Source organism: Heptranchias perlo, chromosome 1 (genome assembly GCF_035084215.1).
Source record: "Heptranchias perlo isolate sHepPer1 chromosome 1, sHepPer1.hap1, whole genome shotgun sequence".
NCBI classification, from domain to species: Eukaryota; Metazoa; Chordata; class Chondrichthyes; order Hexanchiformes; family Hexanchidae; genus Heptranchias; species Heptranchias perlo.
The window spans coordinates 41,128,249-41,153,940 of record NC_090325.1 but is presented as its reverse complement, the minus strand read 5'-3'; the positions used below and the strand labels follow the sequence as shown (position 1 = coordinate 41,153,940).

Below are 25,692 nucleotides of genomic sequence, written 5' to 3'. Positions count from 1 at the left end.
TGTTGATCTCAAGTGGAACCAGTTGAGGTGTTGTAACTGGCCATTTAGTTCATAGTTAGAGAGTGGGGGGGAAGGCAGGCAGGGTTTTTGTTTCTGACCTCTTTCTAATGACCTCTTTATCTCTTCTATTATCTGGTGGCACGTGCTGGAAATTATGCATGTATGCGAGGCCAGGGCCAGGCTCAGCTGTGATGAACACATAATTGAACAGCTCCTTCACACTGAGGGTGGAATTTTAACCTCCCCATTCCCCACCCCCACCCCGGTCCAGTGGAAACCGGCCGGGGGGGTGCTGGCAGTTAAAGTGAAGTGGGAAACTTGCCCACTCTCTGCTTCTGCAACAATCTGGCCAAGTGGGGGGCTGCCATTGTCAGTGGAACCACACTCCAGCAAGGAATTAAAGCCTTCCAAAGACAGGGAGAGAAAAGGGAGAAGATTTAGACATTATTAAAACAAAAGTCATGGCCAAAATTTTGATAATGAGGCGGGACTTCAGCGGGGTGGAGGGGGGGGGGGTCAATAAATGGGTGGGAAACCCGGAAATTTTTTTTGTGCGTTTTCCCAAGCGATCGCGACTCAATTGAAGCCACTTAACTGAACTTCTGGGTTTCGCGTCCTCAAGCTGTGCAGCAGACGTACTGCGCACCCGCAAGAGGTGTTTAAAGCCCACTATTTAAAGGGCCACTCCAACAATGCATTTTGACGGAGAAAGGAGGAAAATTATGATGGAACGTCCTGGAGCAAAGCCTGCACCCAGGTTCTCAGATGCCGCCCTGGAGACACTGGGCGCTGTCAAAAACAGGAGGGAGGTGCTATACCCGCCAGACAGGAGGAAGAAACCTGGTTCTGCCACAAAGAAGGCGTGGCTGGAGGTGACAGAACAAGTAAGCAACAGGAGCACGGTGCCCCGGTCGTGGCTGCAATGCAGAAAGTGATTTAATGACCTAACCAGGTCCGGAAAAGTGAGTACAGCTACTGATTCACCTGCATTCTGTGGTGAACATTACCCCCCACCCCCCCACCCCCCCGACACTGCCCTGCGAAACCGACTCCATCACATCACTCCTCACACCCTCTTAAGGCTCACTGTTAAGTTACTTTCACTTTCTGTGCACTTCTTCACCCCCCCATTTGTGCACCCACCTCTCCCACTTACCCCAATCCTGATGCAGGGTGATCAATCTGTCTGATAGTCACCCTCTGATGCATCTGCTTCATTTTCATCCTGACCCAACGCAATGCATCCATCAGGTGACCGCGTCACCCTCACTCACTCACACGTCTGTACGTTCTCCCCTCGTGGGAGAAGAAAGCACAAAATGCAAAGGAGAGGGCGAGGACTGGAGGGGGACCTCCACAAATAGTGGCCGTCACAAAGGCGGAGGAGGAAGCCTTGGAGATAAGCCGTATGTTGGAGTGCCTGGGCATCGGGTGGGGCACCCCGCAAACGTCTGGTGACATCCATTTTGGTGGTAGTGATCATAATTCAGTTAGTTTTAGCATTGTTATGGAAAAGGATAAAGATGGAACAGGAGTTAAAGTTCTCAATTGGGGAAAGGCCAATTTTACTATACTAATAAGTGATTTAGCAAAAGTGGACTGGAAACAGCTACTCAAAGGTAAATTAATGTCAGAGCAGTGGGAGGCATTCAAGGGGAAGATTCAAGGGGTGCAGAGTAAACATGTTCCCACAAAGAAAAAGCAGGGGGGGCTGCCAAATCTCGAGTCCCCTGGATGTCAAGGAGCATATGGGGTAAGATAAAGCAGAAAAGGAAAGCTTATGTCAGACAGCGAGAACTCAATACTACAGAAAGCCTAGAGGAGTATCAAAAGTGCAGGAGTGAAATTAAAAAGGAAATCAGGAAAGCAAAGAGAGGGCATGAAAAAGTATTGGCAAGTAAAATCATGGAAAACCAAAGATATTTTATAAATGCATTAAAAGCAAGAGAATAAGTAAAGAAAGAGTAGGGCCTATTAGAGACCAAAAAGGTAACCTATGTGTGGAGGCGGAAGATGTTCGTATGGTTCTTAATGAATACTTGCGTCATCTTCACAAAAGAGAGGGACAATGCAGACATTGTAGTTAAGGAGGAGGAGTGTGAAATATTGGATGGGATAAACTTAATGAGAGAGGAAGTAATATGGGGATTAGCATCTTTGAATGTAAATAAATCACCAAGGCCGGATGAAATGTATCCCAGGCTGTTAAAAGAAGCAAAGGAGGAAATAGCGGAGGCTCTGACCATAATTTTCCAATCCTCATTGAATACAGGCGTGGTGTCGGAGGATTGGAGGACTGCTAACATTGTACCATTGTTTAAAAAGGGAGCGAGGGATAGACCGAGTAATTACAGGCCAGTCAGTCTAACCTCGGTGGTGGGCAAATTATTAGAATCAATTCTGAGGGACAGGAAAAAACTGCCACTTAGAAAGGCATGGAGTAATCAAGGACAGTCAGCATGTATTTTTTTTTACTTGTTCATGGGTTGTGGGCGGCGCTGGCGAGACCGGCATTTATTGCCCATCCCTAATTGCCCTCGAGAAGGTGGTGGTGAGCCGCCTTCTTGAACCGCTGCAGTCCGTGTGGTGAAGGTTCTCCCACAGTGCTGTTAGGAAGGGAGTTCCAGGATTTTGACCCAGCAACGATGAAGGAACGGCGATATATTTCCAATCGGGATGGTGTGTGACTTGGAGGGGAACGTGCAGGTAGTGGTGTTCCCATGTACCTGCTGCTCTCGTCCTTCTAGTTGGTAGAGGTCGCGGGTTTGGGAGGTGCTGTCGAAGAAGCCTTGGCGAGTTGCTGCAGTGCATCCTGTGGATGGTACACACTGCAGCCACAGTGCGCCAGTGGTGAAGGGAGTGAATGTTTAGGGTAGTGAATGGGGTGCCAATCAAGTGGGCTGCTTTGTCCTGGATGGTGTCGAGCTTCTTGAGTGTTGTTGGAGCTGCACTCATCCAGGCAAGTGGAGAGTATTCCATCACACTCCTGACTTGTGCCTTGTAGATGGTGGAAAGGCTTTGGGGAGTCAGGAGGTGAGTCACTTGCTGCAGAATACCCAGCCTCTGGCCTGCTCTTGTGGCCACAGTGCTTATATGGCTGGTCCAGTTAAGTTTCTGGTTAATGGTGACTCCCAGGATGTTGATGGTGGGGGATTCAGCGATGGTAATGCCGTTGAATGTCAAGGGGAGGTGGTTAGACTGTCTCTTGTTGGAGATGGCCATTGCCTGGCACTTTCCTGGCGTGAATGTTACTTGCCACTTTTGAGCCCAAGCCTGGATGTTGTCCAGGTCTTGCTGCATGCGGGCTCGGACTGCTTCATTGTTTGAGGGGTTGCAAATGGAACTGAACCCTGTGCAATCATCAGCGAACATCCCCATGTCTGACTAACTTGATTGAATTTTTTGAGGCGGTAACAAGGAGGGTTGATGAGGGTAGTGCATTTGATGTAGTCTACATGGATTTTAGCAAGACTTTTGACAAGGTCCCACATGGCAGACTGGTCAAAAAAGTACAAGCCCATGGAATCCAAGGGAGAGTGGCAAGTTGGGTCCAAAATTGGTTCAGTGGCAGGAAGCAAAGGGTAATGGTCGACGGATGTTTTTGTGACTGGAAGGCTGTTTCCAGTGGGGTTCCGCAGGGCTCAGTACTAGGTCCCTTGCTATTTATGATATATATATTAATGATTTGGACTTGAATGTAGGGGGCATGATTAAGAAGTTTGCATATGATACAAAAATTGGCCGTGTAGTTGATAGTGAGGAGGAAAGCTGTAGACTGCAGGAAGATATCAATGGACTGCTCAGGTGGGCAGAGAAGTGGCAAATGGAACTCAATCTGGAGAAGTGTGAGGTAATGCATTTGGGGAGGGCAAACAAGGCAAGAAAGTACACAATAAATGGGAGGATACTGAGAGGTGTAGAGGAAGTGAGGGACCTTGGAGTGCATGTCCACAGATCCTTGAAGGTAACAGGACAGGTAGATAAAGTGGTTAAGAAGGTTTACAAGATACTTTCCTTTATTAGCCAAGGTATAGAATATAAGAGCAGGGTGTTTATGTTGGAACTGTTTAAAACACGAGTTAGACCACAGTTTGAGTATTGTGTACAGTTCTGGTCACCACATTACAGGAAGGATGTAATTGCACTGGAGAGGGTACAGAGCAGGTTTATGAGGATGTTGCCAGGACTGGAGAATTTTAGCTGTGAGGAAAGATTGGATAGGCTGGGGTTCTTCTCTTTGGAACAGAGGAGGCTGAGGGGTGATTTAATTGAGGGGCCGAGATAGAGTGGATAGGGAGGACCTATTTCCCTTAGCAGAGAGGTCAATAACCAGGGGGCATAGATTTAAAGTAATTGGTAAAAGGATTAGAGGGGAGCTGAGGAAAATATTTTTCACCCAAAGGGTGGAGGGGGTCTGGAAGTCACTGTCTAAAAGGGTGGTAGGGGCAGAAACCCTCAACTCATTTAAAAAGTACCTGGATGTGCTCCTGAAGTGTTGTGACCTATAAGTGCTGGAAAATGGGATTAAGCTGGGTGGCTCATTTTTGGCCAGTGCAGACACGATGGGCCGAATGGCCTCCTTCTGTGCCTTAAATTTTCTATGATTCTATCCTTCACACACAACATGGATCGATGTTATCAATAATTGACCTGTTGCACACCTCAGTATGCTCATCGCAACATCACTTCTGAGATGATTCTTAATAATGCTGTATGTTCTCTTCCAGGGGCGTCATGGACTGTAGATGTAGATGAGGGCAATTCCTCTGAGGAGTTCCCTGCCTCTGAGGGCGCACCATCACATCTTAGTGAACCATGCACCAGCACAAATACTCACATCTCGGTGGGTCCTATTAGACAGATAGTTGAGTTGTCACCTGGTGATCCGTTACTCACAAGTGAGCACGAGCAGCCACTGGTGGCAGGGGCAGTGCTGGAGAGTCCGCGTTGGGGGGTGCACTCCTCTCCAAGCTCTGCTCAGCTTGGCATAGACGCTGAACCCCGGGGGCCATCCTTGAAAAGGAGAATGATCGAGGGTCAGACGCACCTTTGCGGCGCACTGGAAGACGTGTCATGCTCGGTCTCCACATTGACGCAGAGGCTGGAGGAGTCCACCCCCAGTATTAATGGACTGGTGGCGCAGGTAAGTGCGGGAATGTCTGCGATGGAGGGAATGTCAGCCTCCATTGAACTTCAAGCACGGCTCACAAATGCGTCCATTCAGGCCCTGACAACGGCCATGCGGAATCTGGATGCCAACATGTCTGCCACCTTAAACAGGCAGATAGATATTTTAGTCTTGGCCTTAGAACGCATCACAGATCTGCTCCAAGCTGTTGTCCAGCATAGTGGCAGGAGTGATGTGACCGTGGCCCAGGAGAGGGACGACAGTGAAAGGGGATATGGAAGTGGGAATGCCACTCAAAGCGCTCCCATGTCTCACCTGTTGCCCCCCTCTCAACCAGTACCCGCAATGCTGCCTCCTTCCCAGGTGGCCGGGTCTGCCCCTGCACAGGTGCAGGTGGAGCAGTCTTTGGAGGGGCACTCACGGGCTCCAAAACCCAGAGGTCATAGACTGAAAGCATCTAAGCAGTCTGAGCATGAATCTCAGCAACCAGGAACTACTTCTGCTACAGCCATAGGGGATGCACCACGAAGAAGCTGTAGGAGGGGCAAGTCAAAGAATTGTAATCACCAATGGTATGCACAAGGGTGGCTGACAGACTGTCATGTTTTTCATTTATATTTGATTTATGTTAAATTCACATTAAATGTTATGATTATCACCATCACTGCCACATCTTGCCCATTCTTGAGTCTCTTTTGTGAAAGCACCCTTTCATGTGCTTCATCATGAACGCCGAGACTTGGTGCCACCCATTTGGTGCGTTTACAATAGGTGTATGTATAGTTGTCAGACTGTTTTGTGCAACCTTGGGGGGGAGTTGGTGGTCTTGGTGGTTGTTACAGGTGGTCTGAGTACTTGACTACGTCACTTTGCAGCTCTTCCTTTGAGAATCTATCAACTATAAGTGACCCCCTGGCACGACGAGCAGCCTGGTGAGACGCTGCTCTGCCAATGGTTCGCCCATCGTCGTTCTCCTCCTCCTCCTCCTCCTCCTCCTCGTCTTCTTCAGTGTTGATGGCAGGTGCGGCTGCTTCTTGAGCGCATGGGACCTCAAGCCTCAAACCTCTCTGTTGAGCGGTGTTGTGCAGGACGCAACACACGACTATTATTCTACACACCCTTGCTGGTGAGTACTGAAGGGCTCTCCCAGATCGATCCTGGCACCCGAAGCGCATCTTCAGCATTCCTATGGCTTGTTCAATGACAGACCTGGTGGTGCTGTGACTGTCGTTGTACTGCTGCTGTGTCTCACTGTTGGGATTTCTCAGAGGCCTCACGAGCCATGTCTGCCGGAGGTATCCCTTGTCTCCAAGGGGTCAGCTCTTAACTCTGTTTTGTGTATGGAAGAGGGCCGGAATGTTGGATTTGCGCAGAATGAAGGAATCATGACAACTGTCAAGGAATTTGGCACACACCTTCAGAAACCTCTTCCTGTGGTCGCTGACCAACTACGCATTAATGGAGTGATATCCCTTTCAGTTGATGAACAGCCCTGGCTCATGTGCAGGTCCTCGGATTGCTACGAGTGTGCAATCAATTGCACCCTGTCCCCGTTGGAAGCCAGCCAGAGAGTGGAAACCCATTGCCCTCTCAGTCTGGCTGATGTCGTCAATGGGGAAGTTGACGCAGTCAGATGCCCTGGCAAACAGGCCATCTGTGACCTGTCGTATACACTTATAGGCAGACGACTGAGAGATCCTAGCGATGTCACCAGTGGTGCCCTGGAAGGATCTGCAGGCAAAGAAATTGAGGGCAATGGTGACTTTAAATGCAACGGGGGAAACATGGCCACCAGGCCCATTCGGGAGCAGCTCTGCATGAAGGAGCCTGCAGATGTTTGTGACCACCTGGCGACTCAATCTGAACCTTCGTAGGCATTGCCCCTCAGAGAGGTCCAGGAAGCTCAGCCTCTGTCTGTAGACCCTCTCACGAGGGTAGAGCCTCCTGCGACCTTGGCCCCTCTGTTCTTCCTCTCTCTGCTCTTCTGCAGGTCTTTATGGCGCACCTCTGTCTTGTGGAGCTGCAGCTCCCAGAACTGTACGTCGTGCCTGCCGTGGATGCTAATATGCCTCTTTCTCAGATGTACTGCTGAATACATCCATTGTGCCCCCCCATCCTGATGGTGTCAGTTTGAGGGGGTCCAAAATGTAGCTAAGTATGCGTGAACAAAGAAATCTCAGACTAAACACAAAGAACTCCCAGCCAAAGGTTTGTCTGAGAGAACTGATTGTCCTGCTGCAAAAACTCACCTTTAATCCCCATTGGCCAATCACTGGTTTAAATGTCGAAATAGCTGCTGGCTGCAACTCACCTCCATTTCCACGGCATGTTTCAGAGGCCACGGGAGACACATTCAGGTAGAGTTAAAATTATATGTCGGCCTCAATCCACAAAAATGTAATTCAGTTAACTACTTCAACTATCTTAGTTGCTCCTTTAATTGTCATCCCGCCGGCTTTAATTGCTGGCAGGACTTCCGAGGTTTCTGAAGCGTGCACCCATCCAGATTCATCTTGGTGAAACTCGTTATTCGGCTGGTTGGATCTGGGATTCGTTCCCGCTCCAAACTTTTATAATTTTTAAGGAACCCAACCGCCCCAACCCACCCATTCTTCCAGGTTAATATTTAGGCCCAGGAGTGTGGTTTTCTACACTCCAATACAAAAAACACTTCAAAGCATCAATGTTAACATTAATACTATTGAAAGTTTTGTGGCTTTAAGAATGTAAAGATGTATTATTTTAGAGTATAAAAACATTGCTCATTGAATCTTGCTAAATGCTTGGTATTGTCGGCCATGCGGTCAGCATGGACCAGTCACATCTGGTGAGTCGATTCTACGAAAACACACAAGGAAGCCATAGAATCATTGAAGTTAAAGATCGAAAGGAGGCCAATCGGCACATTGTTTCTTTACCAGCTCTTTGCCAGAGCAATTCAAGACTACTGCTCTGCACTCTCCCCATAGAACTTGCATCTTTAACTGCCCCGTGGAAGATTTTATGCTTACTTTGTGTTATTTTTTCTTCTGCCGACTCACCCAATTTCCTGCCCACCTTGAAATGTTTTTGAATTATGTTAATGGTAATTGAGGCACTGCTGCAAAGGGTTAGATTTCCATCTTCAATCCGCTGGGGCGGTAATCGGGTGGAGTTGACTGCTCGTTCTTTATAGAACCTGCCCAATTTTCAATCTAGTGATAATGGAATGAAAATTTGGTGGGCTCTATAAAGGGTGGGCTGTCTGCTCCACCAGGTTATTGCCCAGGTGGTGAAGATGAAAATCTGCACCGCACTTTCAATGCAAAAATCGTAGAATTCCAGCTTGAAAATATTCCGAACACTCCTGCAGCCCTCTGTAATAAAAACACAATTTGACTTATTAAATCATTGTAAACCAGTGATCCTGATAATACATTGGATGTTACAAAACATAAAACAGTACATATTCTGACTCACCATGAGCAACACTGCAGGTGATCAGCAAGCCTATTTGTAATTGTAAATGTTTATATTTATAATATTAGATTATAGAATCAAAGAATCATAGAATCTTACAGCACAGAAGGAGACTATTCAGCCCATCGTGACTGTGCCAGCTCTTTGAAAGAGCTGTCCAATTTAGTTCCACTCCTCAGCTTTTTTCCTATAATTTTTCCTGCAAACTAATCCTCTTCAAGTACATGTCCAATTGCCTTTAGAAAGTTCCTATGGAATCTGCTTTCACCACCCTTTCAGGTCTTGTGTTCCAGATCTTAACAAACCTCTGTGAGAAAAAAAATTCTCCTCATTTCCCCTCTAGTTCTTTTGCCAATTATTTTAAATCTATGACCTCTGATTACCAAACCACTTGCCAGAGGAAACATGCAGAAGGAGGGAAGCAATGTGTTGAAAGAAAATGCCCTTAAAATTAAGGCAATTAGTTATGGATACATTACCTTGATGAAGATGTTACAGCTGCCTGGTTTTCTTTTGTCTCAAGTAGGGTTCTCAGGAACACAGGGCTAAACCTCCTGTACAAACATTTTTCACTGGCTTCTTTGTATAGTGGCTAGATACTAATGTACATTTTATATATTTATTTAACTGTTCAGACAATTATCAGACAAAATAGCAAGGTTGAACCAAATTCAAACCAATGACGTTATTTTCATACTAACACAGAATGAGTGACCTCCTATAGCATCATCAGATAACAAGTGCTATTTGCTCTATCAAAACCCCTCATTATTTTAAAAATTCTCCCAACCTTCTCTGCCCTAAGGAGAACAATCCCAGCTTCTCCAATCTCTCCACAGAACTGAAGTCCCTCATCCCTGGTATCATCCTGGTAAAACTCCTCTGTACCCTCTCCAAGGCCTGGACATCCTTCCTAAAGTGTGGTGCCCAGAATTGTACACAATGCTCCAGCTGAGGCCTTACCAGTGATTTGTAAAGGTTTAGCATGACCTCCTTTTTGTATTCAGTGCCCCTATTTACAAAGCCAAGTATCCCATACGCTTTCTTAATCACCTTATCAAATTACCCTGCATCTTCAAAGGTTTGTGAATATGCACCCTCAGGTCCCTCTGCTCTTGCACCCCCCTCAAAATAGGACCATTTAGATTATACGGCCTCTCCATGTTATTCCTCTCAAAGTGCATCGCTTCACACTTATCTGCATTAAATTGAATCTGCCATGTGTCTGCCATTTCACCAGTCTGTCTATGTCCTCCTGAAGTCTGCTACTATCCTCCTCACTATTTATTATGTTGTCACGTTTTGTATCATCTGTAAATTTCAAAATTGTACTCCCAATACCCAAGTCCAGGTCATTTATATTTAACAAGAAAAGCAATGGTCCTAATACTGGTCCCTGGGAGACCCCACTGCATACTTCTCTCCAGTCAGAAAAACATCCGTTCATCACTGCTCTCTGCCTCCTATCACTTAGCCAATTAAGTACCCAAGTTACCACCGTCCTTTTACTCCCATGTGCTTCTATTTTCCGAATAAGTCTGTTATGTGATACTTTATCAAGTGCCTTTTGAAAGTCCATACATACATCTACTTCATAACTGCCTCTAATACTTCATCAAAGAACTCAATCAGGATGTGGAATTATTAAACGCATTGAAATCCTCTCTCTATGGTCATTTTGTGAACAGCACCACAGAAGATTTATTAATTTTCAATAAATATTCATGGTTACATAAAGGCTTAAACATCACGATGGCATTGTATAGATTGCATTTTTAATATTTTAAAAGATAATATTGGTTACTCTGCAATTGATTTTTGATAAATGCAGCTCTGAAGGAGATTATGATTTCATTGTAATTGTACAGATATACATTTCATTATCTGGCACAACACTTGCAAGAATAATTTTCCTCAAATTTCTAATGCTGGATAGCATTAATTAGGATTAAAGATACGAGCAGAAATTCTTTGATCTGGTGCTCCCAGCTATGCTTGAAGAAGTGTGAGTCAGAATTGGCACTGCAGTGCTATAAAAATGCACAATTGTTCGTTCTTTCTTTCGTCCATTTTCTCGTTCTTTCTTGTTTACTTCCTTTCTTCCTCCCTATCTCCATCCCCATACTGCCTTTCAAGTGCGGCTCTTTGCTCAAAGCGTGGGATCAGTGAATGCACCCATTACTGTATAGGAAACTGAAGCCCATTTTCTCATTTCTTGGGGTCAATTTTAACCTTACTGACCTCGTGGAAGTTGGGCAGATAGGCAGTCAAGATCAGCTGGGTGACTTACCCACCTGGATCCTGTCGTCTTCCATGTGGCAAACGCACCCACATGAAGCCGGTGGGGTTCTTCTTTAAATATGCAGATCGAGTCCAATGAGGTAATTGGGCCCTGACTGCAATTTTAACTCCAACCTGAGCAGGGAAACCACCAGGTAAAGTGAGGTGAGAAGCAGATCAGATGCAGAAGATGCTATTCAAGGAAAGTTTTTTTACTTTCCTTTGTGAGGCCAGGAGGCACAAGAATGTTCGTCCGGATCCCACAAGCAAAGTCTAGGCTTCTCCTGCTTAAGACTCTCCCCTTCCGTACTGTGAGACCCATCCCGGAACCCCACACTTAACTGAGTGCCGAATTTCTGTAGGGAGGCAGCTGCTTCCAGCCCATTCCAGCTGGCAACATATTAATGAAGCCCGGTTAAGAACGGTGGAAATCCTGGAGAAACAGTCGAAATATTTGTGCCATTTCTCCGGGGGTTCCGCCGATCTCCTTCAGTTCTGTGCAGGTGGGTAGAAATCAAACTGAAGGAGATCAGCGGAACTCCCGGAGAAATGGCACAAATATTTCGACTGTTTCTCCAGGATTTCCACCGATCTTTTACTGAGGCTATGGTGGACATTTCGCGGAACCTGGCCCAGCAGAAATTATCCCCCGCAGAAATGGCAGAAACATTTGCGGCATTTCTCTGGGGAATTCCGCCCAACTCCCACCGGCGAACCTTCATGGAAATTTCAGACACTTGTTATGGCAAGCAAGATATGATTATACAAAGAGGTTCCTTTGTGCGTAAATACTGTACTTACTGGCAAAGTAAATAAAATGTGGGATGAGAAACATTTAACCATCAATTATAGCTAAAGAGAGAAAGATATTAGAAGATGAAATATGTGTTCCAGAAAGTAAAATGAATGAATTGTTCTCCAAACTTCATGGAACGACAATAGGAAAACTGCACCAATCATTGAGATAGAACAGCTCGAGAAGCCTTTCCAATGAAGCGATGAGTAAATGCACTGTAAGAGACTTGACAGTGAGTGTTGAAGGCTATACACTGGTAGTGGGAGAAAGGCAAAGACATTACAATGAAGCCAATCTTGTCCTCAGCAGACATCCAGCAGGAGAAGACCAAGAACAGGAACGCTGTACGATTTTGTTTTCCCCTTCCTAGGACTCAAACTGAGCTCTAACTGTGATCAGTTAACATAGCACAGACTAGAGATTAAACCTGGGACTTTCCTAGTTTACATGGTTGAGTACCATACTAGATGGTGCTTTTTATTTATTTGGTCTCAGTATGTTGGTGATGCTAACAAGATGGGATATTGCCCATTTCTAGTTGCTTGAAAGGGTGGTGATGGGCCTTCTTCTTGAATCACTGAGGTCTTCATGACGCTGGTGCTCCTACAATGATGTTAGATAAGGAATTCCAGGAATGATTCAGCGACGGTGAAGGGACGGCATATTGGGGTGAAATTCAACTTCGGCGGGGATGGAAAACGGGCGGTAACAAATCATACGCCTGTTATACAGCCCACCCACTTCACCTCTCCATTTACTTCAAGTAAGGATGGTATTTGACTGGGAGAGGAACATGAAGGTGATGGTGTTCCCATGACATTCCTCCTTTTGTCCTTCTCAGTAATAGAAGTCTCAGGAAGGAAGTGCTTGACCCACTTTTAAAAATTAATTTTAATATACGGAGTTTTTAACACAAAGTACTCCCATAAGTGTGAGCTACATCTTACCTCTCTTGAGAGAGGACTGACAGCCATTTTGAAGGTATCCTAAATGAAGATGATTTATTGGAGTGTCCACTTGGCTCAGTGCTAGCACTCTTGCCAATGAGGTGGATGGTTGTGGGTTTAAGCACATCATCTAAGCTAGCACTTCAGTGCAGCACTGAAGTCTTTTAGATGAGATGTTCAACTGAGGTCCTATCTGCCATTCAGGTGAATATAAAAGATCACATTTATTTCTTAACCAGCACCAGCAAAACAGATTGTTTGGTTATTCATGTCATTTCTTTTTGTGGGACCTTGCTGTGTGCAAATTGGCTGCTGCATTTGCTTACATTACAACAGAGACTTCATGTCAAAAAAGTAATTAATTGGCTGTGAAGTGCTTTGGAAGAGCATGAGGATGTGAAAGGCGCAATATAAAAGCAAGTTATTTCTTCATTAAGATGACTGGATAACCCAGCCTGCAATGCAGTCTGGGCTCCACAGTGAGTACAGGGTCGGTATGAATTCTTCAGCTGTGGCTTGGTATTAGTTAAAAAGTGGACAAATGTGTGTTTAAATTTATTGCTGGCCACTCTAAAGAATTATATCATTTTCAATCTGGAGAACTTTATGCAGTGACAGTAGGATAATGTTAGCATTCACCAAAGTATACAATTATGGAATGTAACTTCACATTTAATTGTTCATAGAACTACTATTGGAAATATTACTGTTTTACTAAGATCATTTTTCTTTTGTCCAGTCCAAAGTTTGGCGGGAAGTATTGTACTGGAGAGCGCAAACGATATCGCATCTGTAATGTCAACCCGTGTCTGCAGGAGACACCTACATTCCGTCAGATGCAGTGCAGCGAGTTCGACACAGTTGTTTACAAAAATGAACTCTACTCTTGGGTTCCAGTTCATCATGCTGGTATGTAGTTCATTTGGATCGAATGTTTTACTTAGTAGTCCAAACGTGTGTATCTGGTTGAGGCTTAAGGGTAGATTTTCCAAACTCTCGCTCTCGCCCCAGAGCTTTGAATGCTCGAGCCCATATTGAGAACTTAGGTAGGAAGATCAGAGTGTCAGCATGATTGTGTATCCATTAAAATTAATAGATGGAAATTTCTGCAGGATGTGTTGATCTCCGTGTCCTTGGTCATAATATTCACTCTTGGGGTAAAGAAACCTTGAGGAGGCTTTGATCATGTTTGTTTTCTTTTTACACTATAGTCAGTAACACATAGTTCGATTGCATTCTCTGAACACTTCTGCTTCTCCTCAGTTAAAGCCCTCCCTAAAACCCAGATCCTCTCCTACAACCTCCTTTTTTAGCCTGGCATCTGTTTTTCTCATGCCTCTATGAGGTGCTTTGGGACATTTTTCTATATTAAAGGCATTACATAATGGAAGTTGTTGTTTTAAAATTGAAATATTTGGAATAGTTTTGCATTGTAACATAACTACAGTCCCTAAGATTAAAATTACCCTCTTTAGCAAATGTTGTTAAAGCTAAAATAACTGTATAAATTTATACAAGGGTAAGTTATTTTAGTCTTACCCTAGAAAAGAGAAGACTGAGGGCTAACCTGATAGAAGTCTTCAAGATAATGAAAGGGTTTGATAGAGTAGACGTAGAGAAAGTGTTTCCACTTGTGGGGGAGTCCAAAACTAGAGGTCATCAATATAAGATAGTCACTAATAAATCCAATAGGGTATTCAGGAGAAACTTCTTTACTCAAAGAAAGGAAAGAATGTGGAATGTGATACCACAAGGAGTAGTTGAGGCGATTAGCATAGATGCATTTAAGGGGAAGCTAGATAAGCACATGAGGGAGAAAGGAATAGAAGGGTATGCTGATAAGGTTAGATGAAGAGGGGCAGGAGGAGGCTCGTGTGGAGCATAAATGCTGGCATAGACCAGTTGGGCTGAATGGTCTGTTTCTGTGCTGTAGACTCAATGTAACTTGATTTAAATAGGCACTGTCATATTTGGGGTTGGAAAGGACTTGGTCAGACTTAATTATTCAATTAGCTAAAAGTAGTCTACTCTGAAAACTGTTTGAGTGCAACCATTTTGTAATGACTTTGTAAAACTAGTATTTCACATAACAAATATATATTATATTTTAAATATAAAGCATTTTAATAGCAGATATGATCAGTGCTGTGATTATGCCATTGCATCCTTCCATACTTCTTCATTTACAAACTTTACCAGACAACAAAACACCTTTAAATCTTAAAGTCAGATTAGTTTCAACAACAACTCTATAGTGTTCCTCATGCAGGAAGATATTGTGAAGCACTACATTAAGGAGGAAAATAAACAGTGGATGGCATATAAAAAGGGAAAAGAAAAAATGGAGAGGGTTAGTCTAATTTGCCAAAAAAACGTCCAACTCTGCATAGATGTTACAGCACAGATATTACACAGTGATTCTTCTGTACCCTGTTTATATTTGTAAACAATTTTACAACACCAAGTTATAGTCCAGCAATTTTATTTTAAATTCACAAGCTTTCGGAGGCTACCTCCTTCCTCAGGTGAACGATATGGAAACCTGAGGAAGGAGGTAGCCTCCGAAAGCTTGTGAATTTAAAATAAAATTGCTGGACTATAACTTGGTGTTGTAAAATTGTTTACAATTGTCAACCCCAGTCCATCACCGGCATCTCCACATCATGTTTATATTTGAGCACTGGCTGCGGAGACAATGTGGCTAATTCCAGAAACAGTGAGGCCTGCCTCAACATGTGGGTTTCAAGGGTCTCTACTGGATTCCTCTGCTTCTATTTTGTTCTGACTACAGGTGGGCTGTGCCCTGAGCAGATTTTGTTGGGCTGTAAGGTCCTTCTTGTGCACTGGGGTAAGGTCTGCAGTCTGCTGATGAACTTATTGAGCTACTGTGGACATGTGATTTTGAAATTGCTTCAGCATTGCTCTCCTTGGTCTGACTCTGTCCCTCTTGCAAACAGGGTGAATTCAGAACACCACAAGCCTGTCATGCAGCAAAGAATCAGTGAAAGCAGTTCTTCAATATAAATGAGTTTAGTACTTTGAGTTTATAAAGCCAATTACACGTGAGATTGGTAGCTATCATTATCAGCTGTCTCAGATGACGCTCTATTTTATTGACAAGCATACTGAAAGTAAGTGCACGGAGTGCACTGCTACTGGGATTTAAAACTTAGATTTAGATACCAGAACCGACCCTGGTGTACTGCACTATCGCACACATCTTTAAAACTTATCAAAGTTTTGTCTGAAGAATAAAACTTTCTTTTGTTTCCAACTTTCTTCATATTACTCCTCTTCATGATGATGATCAGGAGCAGGAGCCATGGCTGATTTTTCCCATTCTTAACCCTAGGGTGCTGAGGCCGATAATAGTGCCCCTGCCACCTTCCCTGGCTGGGATCGTCTGACTTTGCACAGGCTGGGGATGGAATCTTTTTTTTATTCGTTCATGGGATGTGGGCATCGCTGGCACAGCCAGCATTTATTGCCCATCCCTAATTGCCCTTGAGAAGGTGGTGGTGAGCCGCCTTCTTGAACCGCTGCAGTCCGTGCGTAGCGAGATTGTACAACCGAGTGGCTTGCTAGGCCATTTCAGAGGGCGATTGAGAATTAACCACATTGCTATGGGTCTGGAGCCACATATAGGCCAGACTGGGTAAGGACGGCAGGTTTCCTTCCCTAAAGGCCTTTTCTGCTCTTTGTGGCTCAGTACCATACCGGGTGAGATAAACAAACAAAATAACTTACTATGCCTCCTATTTTAGTATTGTCTACAAATGTGGACAGCACTCCCTCGAGCCCCATATCCACATCACTGATGTACGCAGACAACAGAAGTGGTACCAGAACAGAACCCTGTGGGAGCCACTCCAACCATTCTGAGAAACTGTCTTTAAGTCCTACTCTACTCTCTGTTTCTTTCATTTTTAATCCGATTTGCTACCCCTGCCCTAATTCTATATCCCTTATTTTTCCCCAATAGTTTCCTGGGTGCTACCTTGTCAAAGGCTTTCTCAAAGTCCATGTGCATCACATACATTACATACACTGCATTTTTCCCATTCACCATATCTGTCACCTCTTCAAGGAACTTATCAACCATTGCTCGGCCCACTCATATATTTTGTTTAACTCATTCGGTAGTTTCTGGGCTTCCTCTTTATTTTTTCCAATGCCACTCCAAATTTAGTATTGTGTATAAATTTAAACTATTTGCATTGAATGCAAGTCATTGGAGTAAATCAGAAACAGTAGTGATCCCAATACTCAGTACTTTCCCCTCTCCCTGATATTATCCTTCTAACCCGTATCAATTGTTTTCTGCCCTACAGCCAATTTCTTATCCATACCTAAGTTTTGCCCTAAATCCTCACAGCTTTGAACTTAATTAATAGTCTTTTCGGTGGAACTTTATCAAATGCATTTTGAATAACTAAGTACACAACATTGTAGGGTCCGTCAGTGTTGACTAGAGTTGTCAGATAGGATCTTCCCCTTTTTAACCCTCGGTGACTGCTGTTTACCTGGTTGTTGGTGTGCAGATAATCCTCAAGTTTACTCTTGATAATCAATTCCATTACTTTACATGAAATTGAAATAAGACTTTGGGTCTGTAGTTGCCTGTGCCATTTTTGTCACCCTTTTGTAATATGGGCATCACATCAGTCTATCAATTATATTAATCTTTCAGTCTTTCAATCTATTAGTACTTCCCCAGTGTCCATTGACTCCCTCATAATAATTGTCAGTGCCTCACAAATCTCTTCACTAGTCTTTCTCAAAACTCTGCAATAAATATCATCTAAACCTAAGGATTTACTTGTTTTAAGTCCTTTCAGCCGGTCTAGGACTTCCAGCTCATTTCTATCTAAATCTTAAAATACGACTTGGTACTCTTTTATTTTGGAGGGGGGAGGACATGTTACTCAAGTGAATACTTTAATGAAATAAACATTCAGAACATTTATAATCTTGAGCTCACCCTCATTTTCAAGCCTTTTTACACAGTTTAATCTTCTCACCTCTTCTCTCCGTCATCTTGCAATTGTGACACTGCACAAATTTTCTACTGTTGTGTTTTGCCTCTGCAACTATGCTTTTTTCTAGATCTCCCTTATTCCATCTGATCACCCTTTTAACTTGTTTCCGCATGATCATATTAGTTCCATAGCAGTGAGCTTCCTCTCCTTTCTACCTACAGGATTTCTAGAGGACATTTTTCCTCATTTTATTCTTGTTGATCTTAGGTTTGTATTTGTCCTGCATGTCCAACATTATTCTTTAAAAGATGTTCCATCTACTGAAATGTTGGTAAACTTGCTCCTCCATTTCATTTGTTTGAATTTTTCCCTCTTTGAATCTTTCCGTTTTATAATTGTAAACTTGGTTCCTAGCTCACTATTCGAAGAAGATCCTGATGTCCCGATTAACATTTAACCCTTAACCAACACCATCAAAACAGATTATCTGATCATTTATCTCACTGCCAATTGTAGGATCTTGCTGAGTGCAAATTGGCTGCTGTGTTAGCCTACATTACAACAGTGCCTACACTTCAAAATGTACTTAATTAGCTGTGAAGTGTTTTGCGACATCCTGGAGACATAAAAGACGCCATATAAATTCTTTCTTTTCTTTTGAATGAACTGACCTATGTAAGATATGGTTCTGCAGGAATTGGCAGTTTTTTGGTATCTCACCTAAGTACCTATTTTTTATATGTAACCGTATACAATGAGTGTTAGTTGATCTATTGTCTGCAACTGTATTTAATACTGAGCTACCTTCCTTCCTTTCCCACTTATTCTTCAACCTTATTTAGCATAGAATTTTACCTGAGTTAATAATGGATAACTCCAAATATCTGGATCTTAAAGATACTTTAATAGATTAGCAAGAGACAAATAACATGTAAAATAGAACAGCAGTTGTGTAATTGTTTTAAAAGTGCTTTTGACAACTTGCTTGAGGGTGGCAGATCAATCACTGGAAACTATAATAATAGTTTGATCTGGATTTCAATTTTTAAAACCACTCATATTTTTTTCCACAGCTACCAATTTGGTATCAGCAACTATCACAGAATGAACCAATGAAAGCACGAAAAATATTTCAGCCATTTCAGTGGCCATATAGCATTCCCACCTACTGCATGATATAACTCAGCAATTACACTTAAACCATAATAAAAACATTAAAAATACATAATTTAGAAAAAAATCAGCAAATCTACCCATAAGCTTACCCATGGTATGTTACAGCTAACTATGCCAGGAATGGAAAACCTGGCTAATTTTTTCCCTTGCTAGCAATGGGGCACTGTAACCAATTATAGCACCACTAGTGCTGCCAGCTGAGATCAGCTAACTCAGTATAGATCAAGGATTGAATCTAGGGCCCTCCTGGTCGATATGGCTAGTATTATACTGGATAAAGCATTTATCTGCTAAATCATCAGTGGAGCTTAGTAAATAATTTTTTCATTTAACATTCCTGAAAACAGTAAGTAGGACATATATTTACCTCTGTTTGATGTACCAAAAAAAATCTGGTATGAATATTAAGCATTACTCTACATTAAACTCATGCCTACTTTTCCAGTAATAATGGAGAAATATATTTCTATGGCTTCAATGGATGTTAGAAAATCATAGAAATTACAACACAAGGAAGGCCATTCAAATTATTGTATCTGTGCCGATACTGGCTGTTCAGCTGGAGCCATCTATCCAAATGCCATTTGCCTGCCCTTTCCCTATATCTATTTCAATAGATTCACAGAAGGCACCTTTCAATTGTGATGATCTTTGTTTAAAACTGTAGTTGGTATTGTGTTGCTTTTTAAATTGTTTTGTACACTTTTATTCTTCAACTTTATTTTAGATTCCTGATTGTTAGAGTTGCTCTCTTTCAAATCTTATACTGTAGATGTATTGCCGAATGACTTGCTGTCCAGAATGGTCCTAGTTGGGACTGATATCTGAACACAAACATTGCAAACTGAGTCTCTCATTCAGTTCACGTAGTTCCTTTAGAAACATTGGGCCCGATTTTAGCAGGGGTGGGGGTTCTCGGCGGGTGGGCAAGCGCGCCCGGTGAAATTAGTGGGTTTCCCACGCGATCGTAGCAGGCAAACCACTAATTGGAGCCACTTACCTGCTCCTCCGGGTTCCCCGCTGCTGATCTGCGCGTCAGGCGGGCTGTGCATGCGCAGTAAGATCTGTCAGCTGGAGGCGCTCTATTTAAAGGGGCAGTCCTCCACTGACAGATGCTGCAACAAATAGCAAAGATGACTGCATAGAGCAGCCCAGGGGGAAGGCTGCTCCCAGTTTAATGATGCCTCACCCCAGGTATCAATACATGGTATGAGGTGGAGGGGGAGGACAGAGATCTTCCACCCGGCGAGCAGGAGGAAGCGGCCCGCCTCCGCCACCAGGAAGGCCTGGCTCGAGGTGGCAGAGTGGGTCACCTGCGCCACCAACATATCGCTCACCTGCACACAGTGCAGGAGGCGGTCCAATGACCTCAGTAGGTCAGCCAAAGTGAGCACACGTAGTCTTTCCCCTACACTCCGTCTGCCACATCACTGCCCCCACCCCACATCTCCTTCAGCACTGCCAACACTACTCTGTCACATCACCCCTCATACCCACTCAAACCTCATCCTCATCTTACCTGCACCTACTCACCTCGCCAGTACTCACCCCGCCACTACCACGCAACCCAATCCTCATACAATCAAATGGCTCTATCCCATACTCACCCTGTCGTGCATCTCTCTCACGGCCAGCCTCACTCAACCTGCCACCACCTGTGCTGCAGCCACAGGGCATGCATCACATATGTGCAGTAGGCAGCGTAAGGCAAACGTGTCGTGAGCATGAAGGGGATACACAAGGGTGTTTGAGGGTTTGTCATGGTTGTTACTCATATTGAATTTCAGAACAACTCACATCACACATTATATTGGCACCACTATTGCCATGTCTTCGCGAATCCTGTCCGGTTTGTGCAATAATGCCCGCTCCTGGGTATCACTATGAGGACCCACCACTGATGCCACCCATTGTGTCACTGCAGAGTGGGTGTAGGTGTATTTGCAGGGCTCTTCTGCGCAGACGACTGAGAGACATCGGTGATGTCCCCGGTTGCACCCTGGAAGGCTGTGGAGGAGAAGTTCGGGAGGGCAGTGGTGACTTTGACAGCGACAGCCAGGAGCAGCTCGGCATGAAAGAGGCTGCAGATGTCCACGGCTACATGTCGAGTGACTCTGAGCCTCCGTGTGTACTGCTGCTCAGAGAGGTCCAGGAGGCTGAGCCTCGGTCTGTGGAACCTGTGGCGAGGGTAGTGGCCTCTGCGACGCATCTCTCTCTGCGGTAGCCCTCCCTCCTGCTGTACAGGTGGATGTGTCACAGCACTCTGTTGTGGAGCTCCATGTGTCAGAGGTGGACGGCGTGGATGGTGAGGCTGGTGATGCTGTTCGCCCTCCGAGGAGGTCATGACTGCAGCTACAACGGCCCCCATCCGCAAGATGTACATCTGAGGGGGTCCGCAAGGTAGGTACATGTCTCCGGACCCCGGGGTAAGTGTGCAGGTTGGTGACTTTGACTGTCAGGAGGAGGGTGGTGGAGGCCAAACTTTTTCCCAAGTGACAGAGTCGCCTCCTGCAATGGGTGAGGGTCTCCCCCCCCACCCCCCCCCCCAACCTGTCAAATGGACCTTTGCAGCTGCCACAGGCTGACAGCTGCAACACGTCCATTCGATCTGGGAGTGTGGGAAACAGTCCCATGTTGATCCAAAATCACACACAGTGGCATCCCGCTGGCTTTAATTGCCTGCGGGATTCCCACCAGCGGGGGCTGCGCGCGCACGCCGGCGCGTCAGCGGGGAACCCGGAAGTGGGCGGGATCGAGGCAGGATCCGGTTGGGATCCTGCATTTCACGATTTTCGAGGCCCCCCCGCCGAGAACGCACCCGATAGCGGGTGCTAAAATCGGGCCCATTATCTTTGTGTTGTCGTAGTTCTTGATAGACAGACATGCCTTTCTGTTATTCGGGGACACACTTGATAAATACATCCAGGTAGATTTTGTCATCAGTAATTTACTTGGGTGTTCTCACGATCTCCCGCTGTAAAGTCAGCTGGAGATTAAGGGAAACTCAAGGGAAATGGCGTAAATGGCTGTTCACGCCATTCCTCCAGGGTTACTGTTGAAGTTACGGTGGGAGCTCGGGAACATGCTGATCTCACGCCTCACCATCAGATGTGCAAATCAGGAATTCAAGTGCAGATGTCAACACACCCAAAAGAATTTTCCATCATTAATTTTAAGTGATTTCTTACACAGTGGCACTGTTAAAGGATTGGAAGCATATCAGTTATCTGTCCTATTGGCCAGGGAACGGTATGTAATGTTGGTTGGGTGGCCTAAAGAGGCAAAACGACAAAGAAAAGAAAGTGAATAGTGTCGGCAGTAAAGAGGGGTGACAAGAGAGAGAAACAAATGACATCAGTATTTTACATGCTACTTGCCAGTTGTTGTTTGCTAAAGTTCTGGTCAGGAATTTAAATGCACATTTTCAGTTGATTTTTAAACATGCTATCACTCTTTAAGCTAATCCCTGTGAACTGCACTGCCGGCCCATTGAGGGACAGTTCTCTGAGAAGATGCTCGATGCAGCGATTGATGGAACATTATGCACTGAGGTTGCAAACAGCAGGGATATCTGCATCAATGGCATATGTAAGGTAGAGTTGGGTATGTTTCCTTTGTATAAAGTCAAGCTTTTCGTCTACCTCCTCAGCAGTGTGAAGTGACAAGCATATGGTAACATGTGTTATTAAATCTTTCCCTGTCACCTGTAAATTTCAAAGAATGATCTATGACTGCAATTGTTTACTGCCGTAAATGAAATAGATGCCTTGGGAATAGCAGGCATAGGTAAAAAAAATTGCACTCATGAGATTGTTCTTTGCGGGTTATGTCACCTTGGTATCACTCTGAGCTGGTTTCATGTACATTGCATTGTTCCATTTACAGTCATCCTATTCATTTGTAACTTACAGCCTGTCTGAAATGGTGTAACTTTACACAATCAACAGGCGTGAAAGCCTGTTTCTGAAGTTCAAAGTTGGAAATCAGTTAAAAACAGATCCTAAAATAAGCTCTTGCTTTCTAAAGTGGACTCACTTTGAGCTTGATCACTGGCTTATGTGTCATTGAAACCAACAGGTGAACAACATAGACACAAGAATGGTGGGGAGGGGGATTAAAAATTCAAAAACGTGAAACCTGACCCCGACCCGCCTCCAGCGGAGCTAGGTTGCGGGGGTGGGGGGTGCGACCAACCCGCTCTCCATTAGCGGGTCCCTAATTTAAATATTTTAATAAGGCTGCGGGCCTCAAATTTTATCTATGTTTTAAATTTAATGGCTGTGGACCGGGTTACCCAGGGCTCGGGAAACCCGGCAGCTGAAGGGAGGCGAGAACGACTGGATCCAGCAGTTAAATGCCTTTTCAGCATTGCTTATGGGCCAAAAGGAGCAGGAGTGCTTCCCTCCGGCCCCAGAAGCACCAGATCGGGCCCCCGCAATTGGACGACTCCCCCCCCCCCCCCCCGCCGTCCCCGCGATCGGACCGCCACGATCGGACCCACCCTGATCTATCCATGCTCCCCCTCCCCCGATGTCTCCTGGCCTCCCCGATCAATCCACTGCCCCTCCCCCCCATGACCCCCCCCAACCCATGATCTCTCCCGACTTGGAAATATATCGCCGTTCCTTCATTGTCGCTGGGTCAAAATCCTGGAACTCCCTTCCTAACAGCACTGTGGGAGAACCGTCACCACACGGACTGCAGCGGTTCAAGAAGGCGGCTCACCACCACCTTCTCGAGGGCAATTAGGGATGGGCAATAAATGCCGGCCTTGCCAGCGACGCCCACATCCCGTGAACGAAGAGATTTTGACTCCATGAGCCTCATTTAAATGTTTAAGCTCTGTCTCCTGCTCGAGCCCAGCAGGAATGACTGCCTGGCCAGCCGGCAGGAGCAGAAGTTCGTCCGGCAGGAGACCACATATTAAAATTACCTTGCTGGGCCTCTTCTGGTCCTCAATCCAGGTCCCGGCAAGTTTCAACTGGCAGTGAAGCCACTCTACTCCTCCACTCAGGTTGAAATCGCAGATCAGCCCCTGAAAACGGCATCGGAGCCTGACCTGCATATTTAAATATCGCTCCTAGCCAGTTGGGTACAGCTGAAGACTCAGGCGGTAGATATCTGTCCAGGGTCAGTTGGCTTTTGATCAGCCTTCAGGCCTGTTCTTCCTCTCCTGGCCTTTTCTTACATTCTACTTATGATATCGCAGCATAACTAGATAACTGTGCACCTGTGGTTATACTTTATTTATTGTAAACAATTTTACAACACCAAGTTATAGTCCAGCAATTTTATTTTAAATTCACAAGCTTTCGGAGATTTTCTCCTTCCTCAGGCAAATGTTTCAAGATCTCCTTGAAGCCTACGCATTTATACATATTGAACAATAATACATGGTGTTTACAGACTGCCCCTGCAACTGCCCGTTGCCAAGGCAATCACCGTGTTCAGACAGAGAGGTGTTACCTGCAGAACCTCCGAATACACATTCAACAAAAAAACAAACAGGGAAAAAAAACAGAGAAAAAAAAACACAGAGAGAGGCAGAAACATCCGGAAGGCAGAGAGAGCCAGCAAATGACCCATTATATTAAAAACAGATAACATTTGTTCGCTGGTGGGGTAACGTGTAGCGTGACATGAACCCAAGATCCCGGTTGAGGCCGTCCTCATGGGTGCGGAACTTGGCTATCAATTTCTGCTCGACAATTTTGCGTTGTCGTGTGTCTCGAAGGCCGCCTTGGAGTACGCTTACCCGAAGGTCGGTGGATGAATGTCCATGACTGCTGAAGTGTTCCCCGACTGGGAGGGAACCCTCCTGTTTGGCGATTGTTGCGCGGTGTCCGTTCATCCGTTGTCGCAGCGTCTGCATGGTCTCGCCAATGTACCATGCTCTGGGGCATCCTTTCCTGCAACGTATGAGGTAGACAACGTTGGCTGAGTCACAGGAGTATGAACCATGCACCTGGTGGGTGGTGTCATCTCGTGTGATGGTGGTATCTGTGTCGATGATCTGGCATGTCTTGCAGAGGTTACCGTGGCAGGGTTGTGTGGCGTCGTGGACGCTGTTCTCTTGAAAGCTAGGTAGTTTGCTGCGAACGATGGTCTGTTTGAGGTTGGGTGGCTGTTTAAAGGCGAGTAGTGGAGGTGTGGGGATGGCCATAGCGAGGTGTTTGTCCTCATTGATGACATGTTGAAGGCTGCGGAGAACATGGCGTAGTTTCTCCGCTCCGGGGAAGTACTGGACGACAAAGGGTACTCTGTTGGTTGCGTCCCGTGTTAGTCTCCTGAGGAGGTCTATGCGATTTTTTGCTGTGGCCCGTCGGAACTGTCGATCGATGAGTCGAGCGTCATATCCCGTTCTTACTAGGGCGTCTTTCAGCGTCTGTAGGTGTCCATCGCGTTCCTCCTCGTCTGAGCAGACCCTGTGTATTCGCAGGGCCTGTCCATAGGGGATGGCCTCTTTGACGTGGTTAGGGTGGAAGCTGGAAAAGTGGAGCATCGTGAGGTTGTCCGTGGGCTTGCGGTAGAGTGAGGTGCTGAGGTGCCCGTCTTTGATGGAGATTCGTGTGTCCAAGAAAGAAACTGATTCTGAGGAGTAGTCCATGGTGAGCTTGATGGTGGGATGGAACTTGTTGATGTTATCGTGTAGTCTCTTTAGTGATTCCTTGCCGTGGGTCCATAGAAAGAAAATGTCGTCGATGTATCTGGTGTATAGTGTTGGTTGGAGGTCTTGTGCAGTGAAGAAGTCCTGCTCGAACTTGTGCATGAAAATGTTGGCGTATTGGGGTGCGAATTTGGTCCCCATGGCTGTTCCGTGTGTTTGGGTAAAGAACTGGTTATCGAAGGTGAAGACATTGTGATCCAGGATGAAGCGGATCCTACAACTCATCCGCTTCATCCTGGATCACAATGTCTTCACCTTCG

The 25,692-nt window shown here is 45.2% G+C and overlaps 1 protein-coding gene across 1 annotated transcript in view; it reads left to right on the top strand.

Moving 5' to 3' along the window:
- LOC137323130 (A disintegrin and metalloproteinase with thrombospondin motifs 12-like) overlaps positions 1–25,692 on the top strand; it is a 556,042-nt gene that overhangs the window by 299,584 nt on the left and 230,766 nt on the right. The window contains exons 14-15 of the mRNA XM_067986912.1: positions 13,350–13,519; positions 22,225–22,358. Of these exons, the coding sequence (XP_067843013.1) occupies positions 13,350–13,519; positions 22,225–22,358 (304 nt within the window). The remainder of the gene's footprint in view (positions 1–13,349; positions 13,520–22,224; positions 22,359–25,692) is intronic.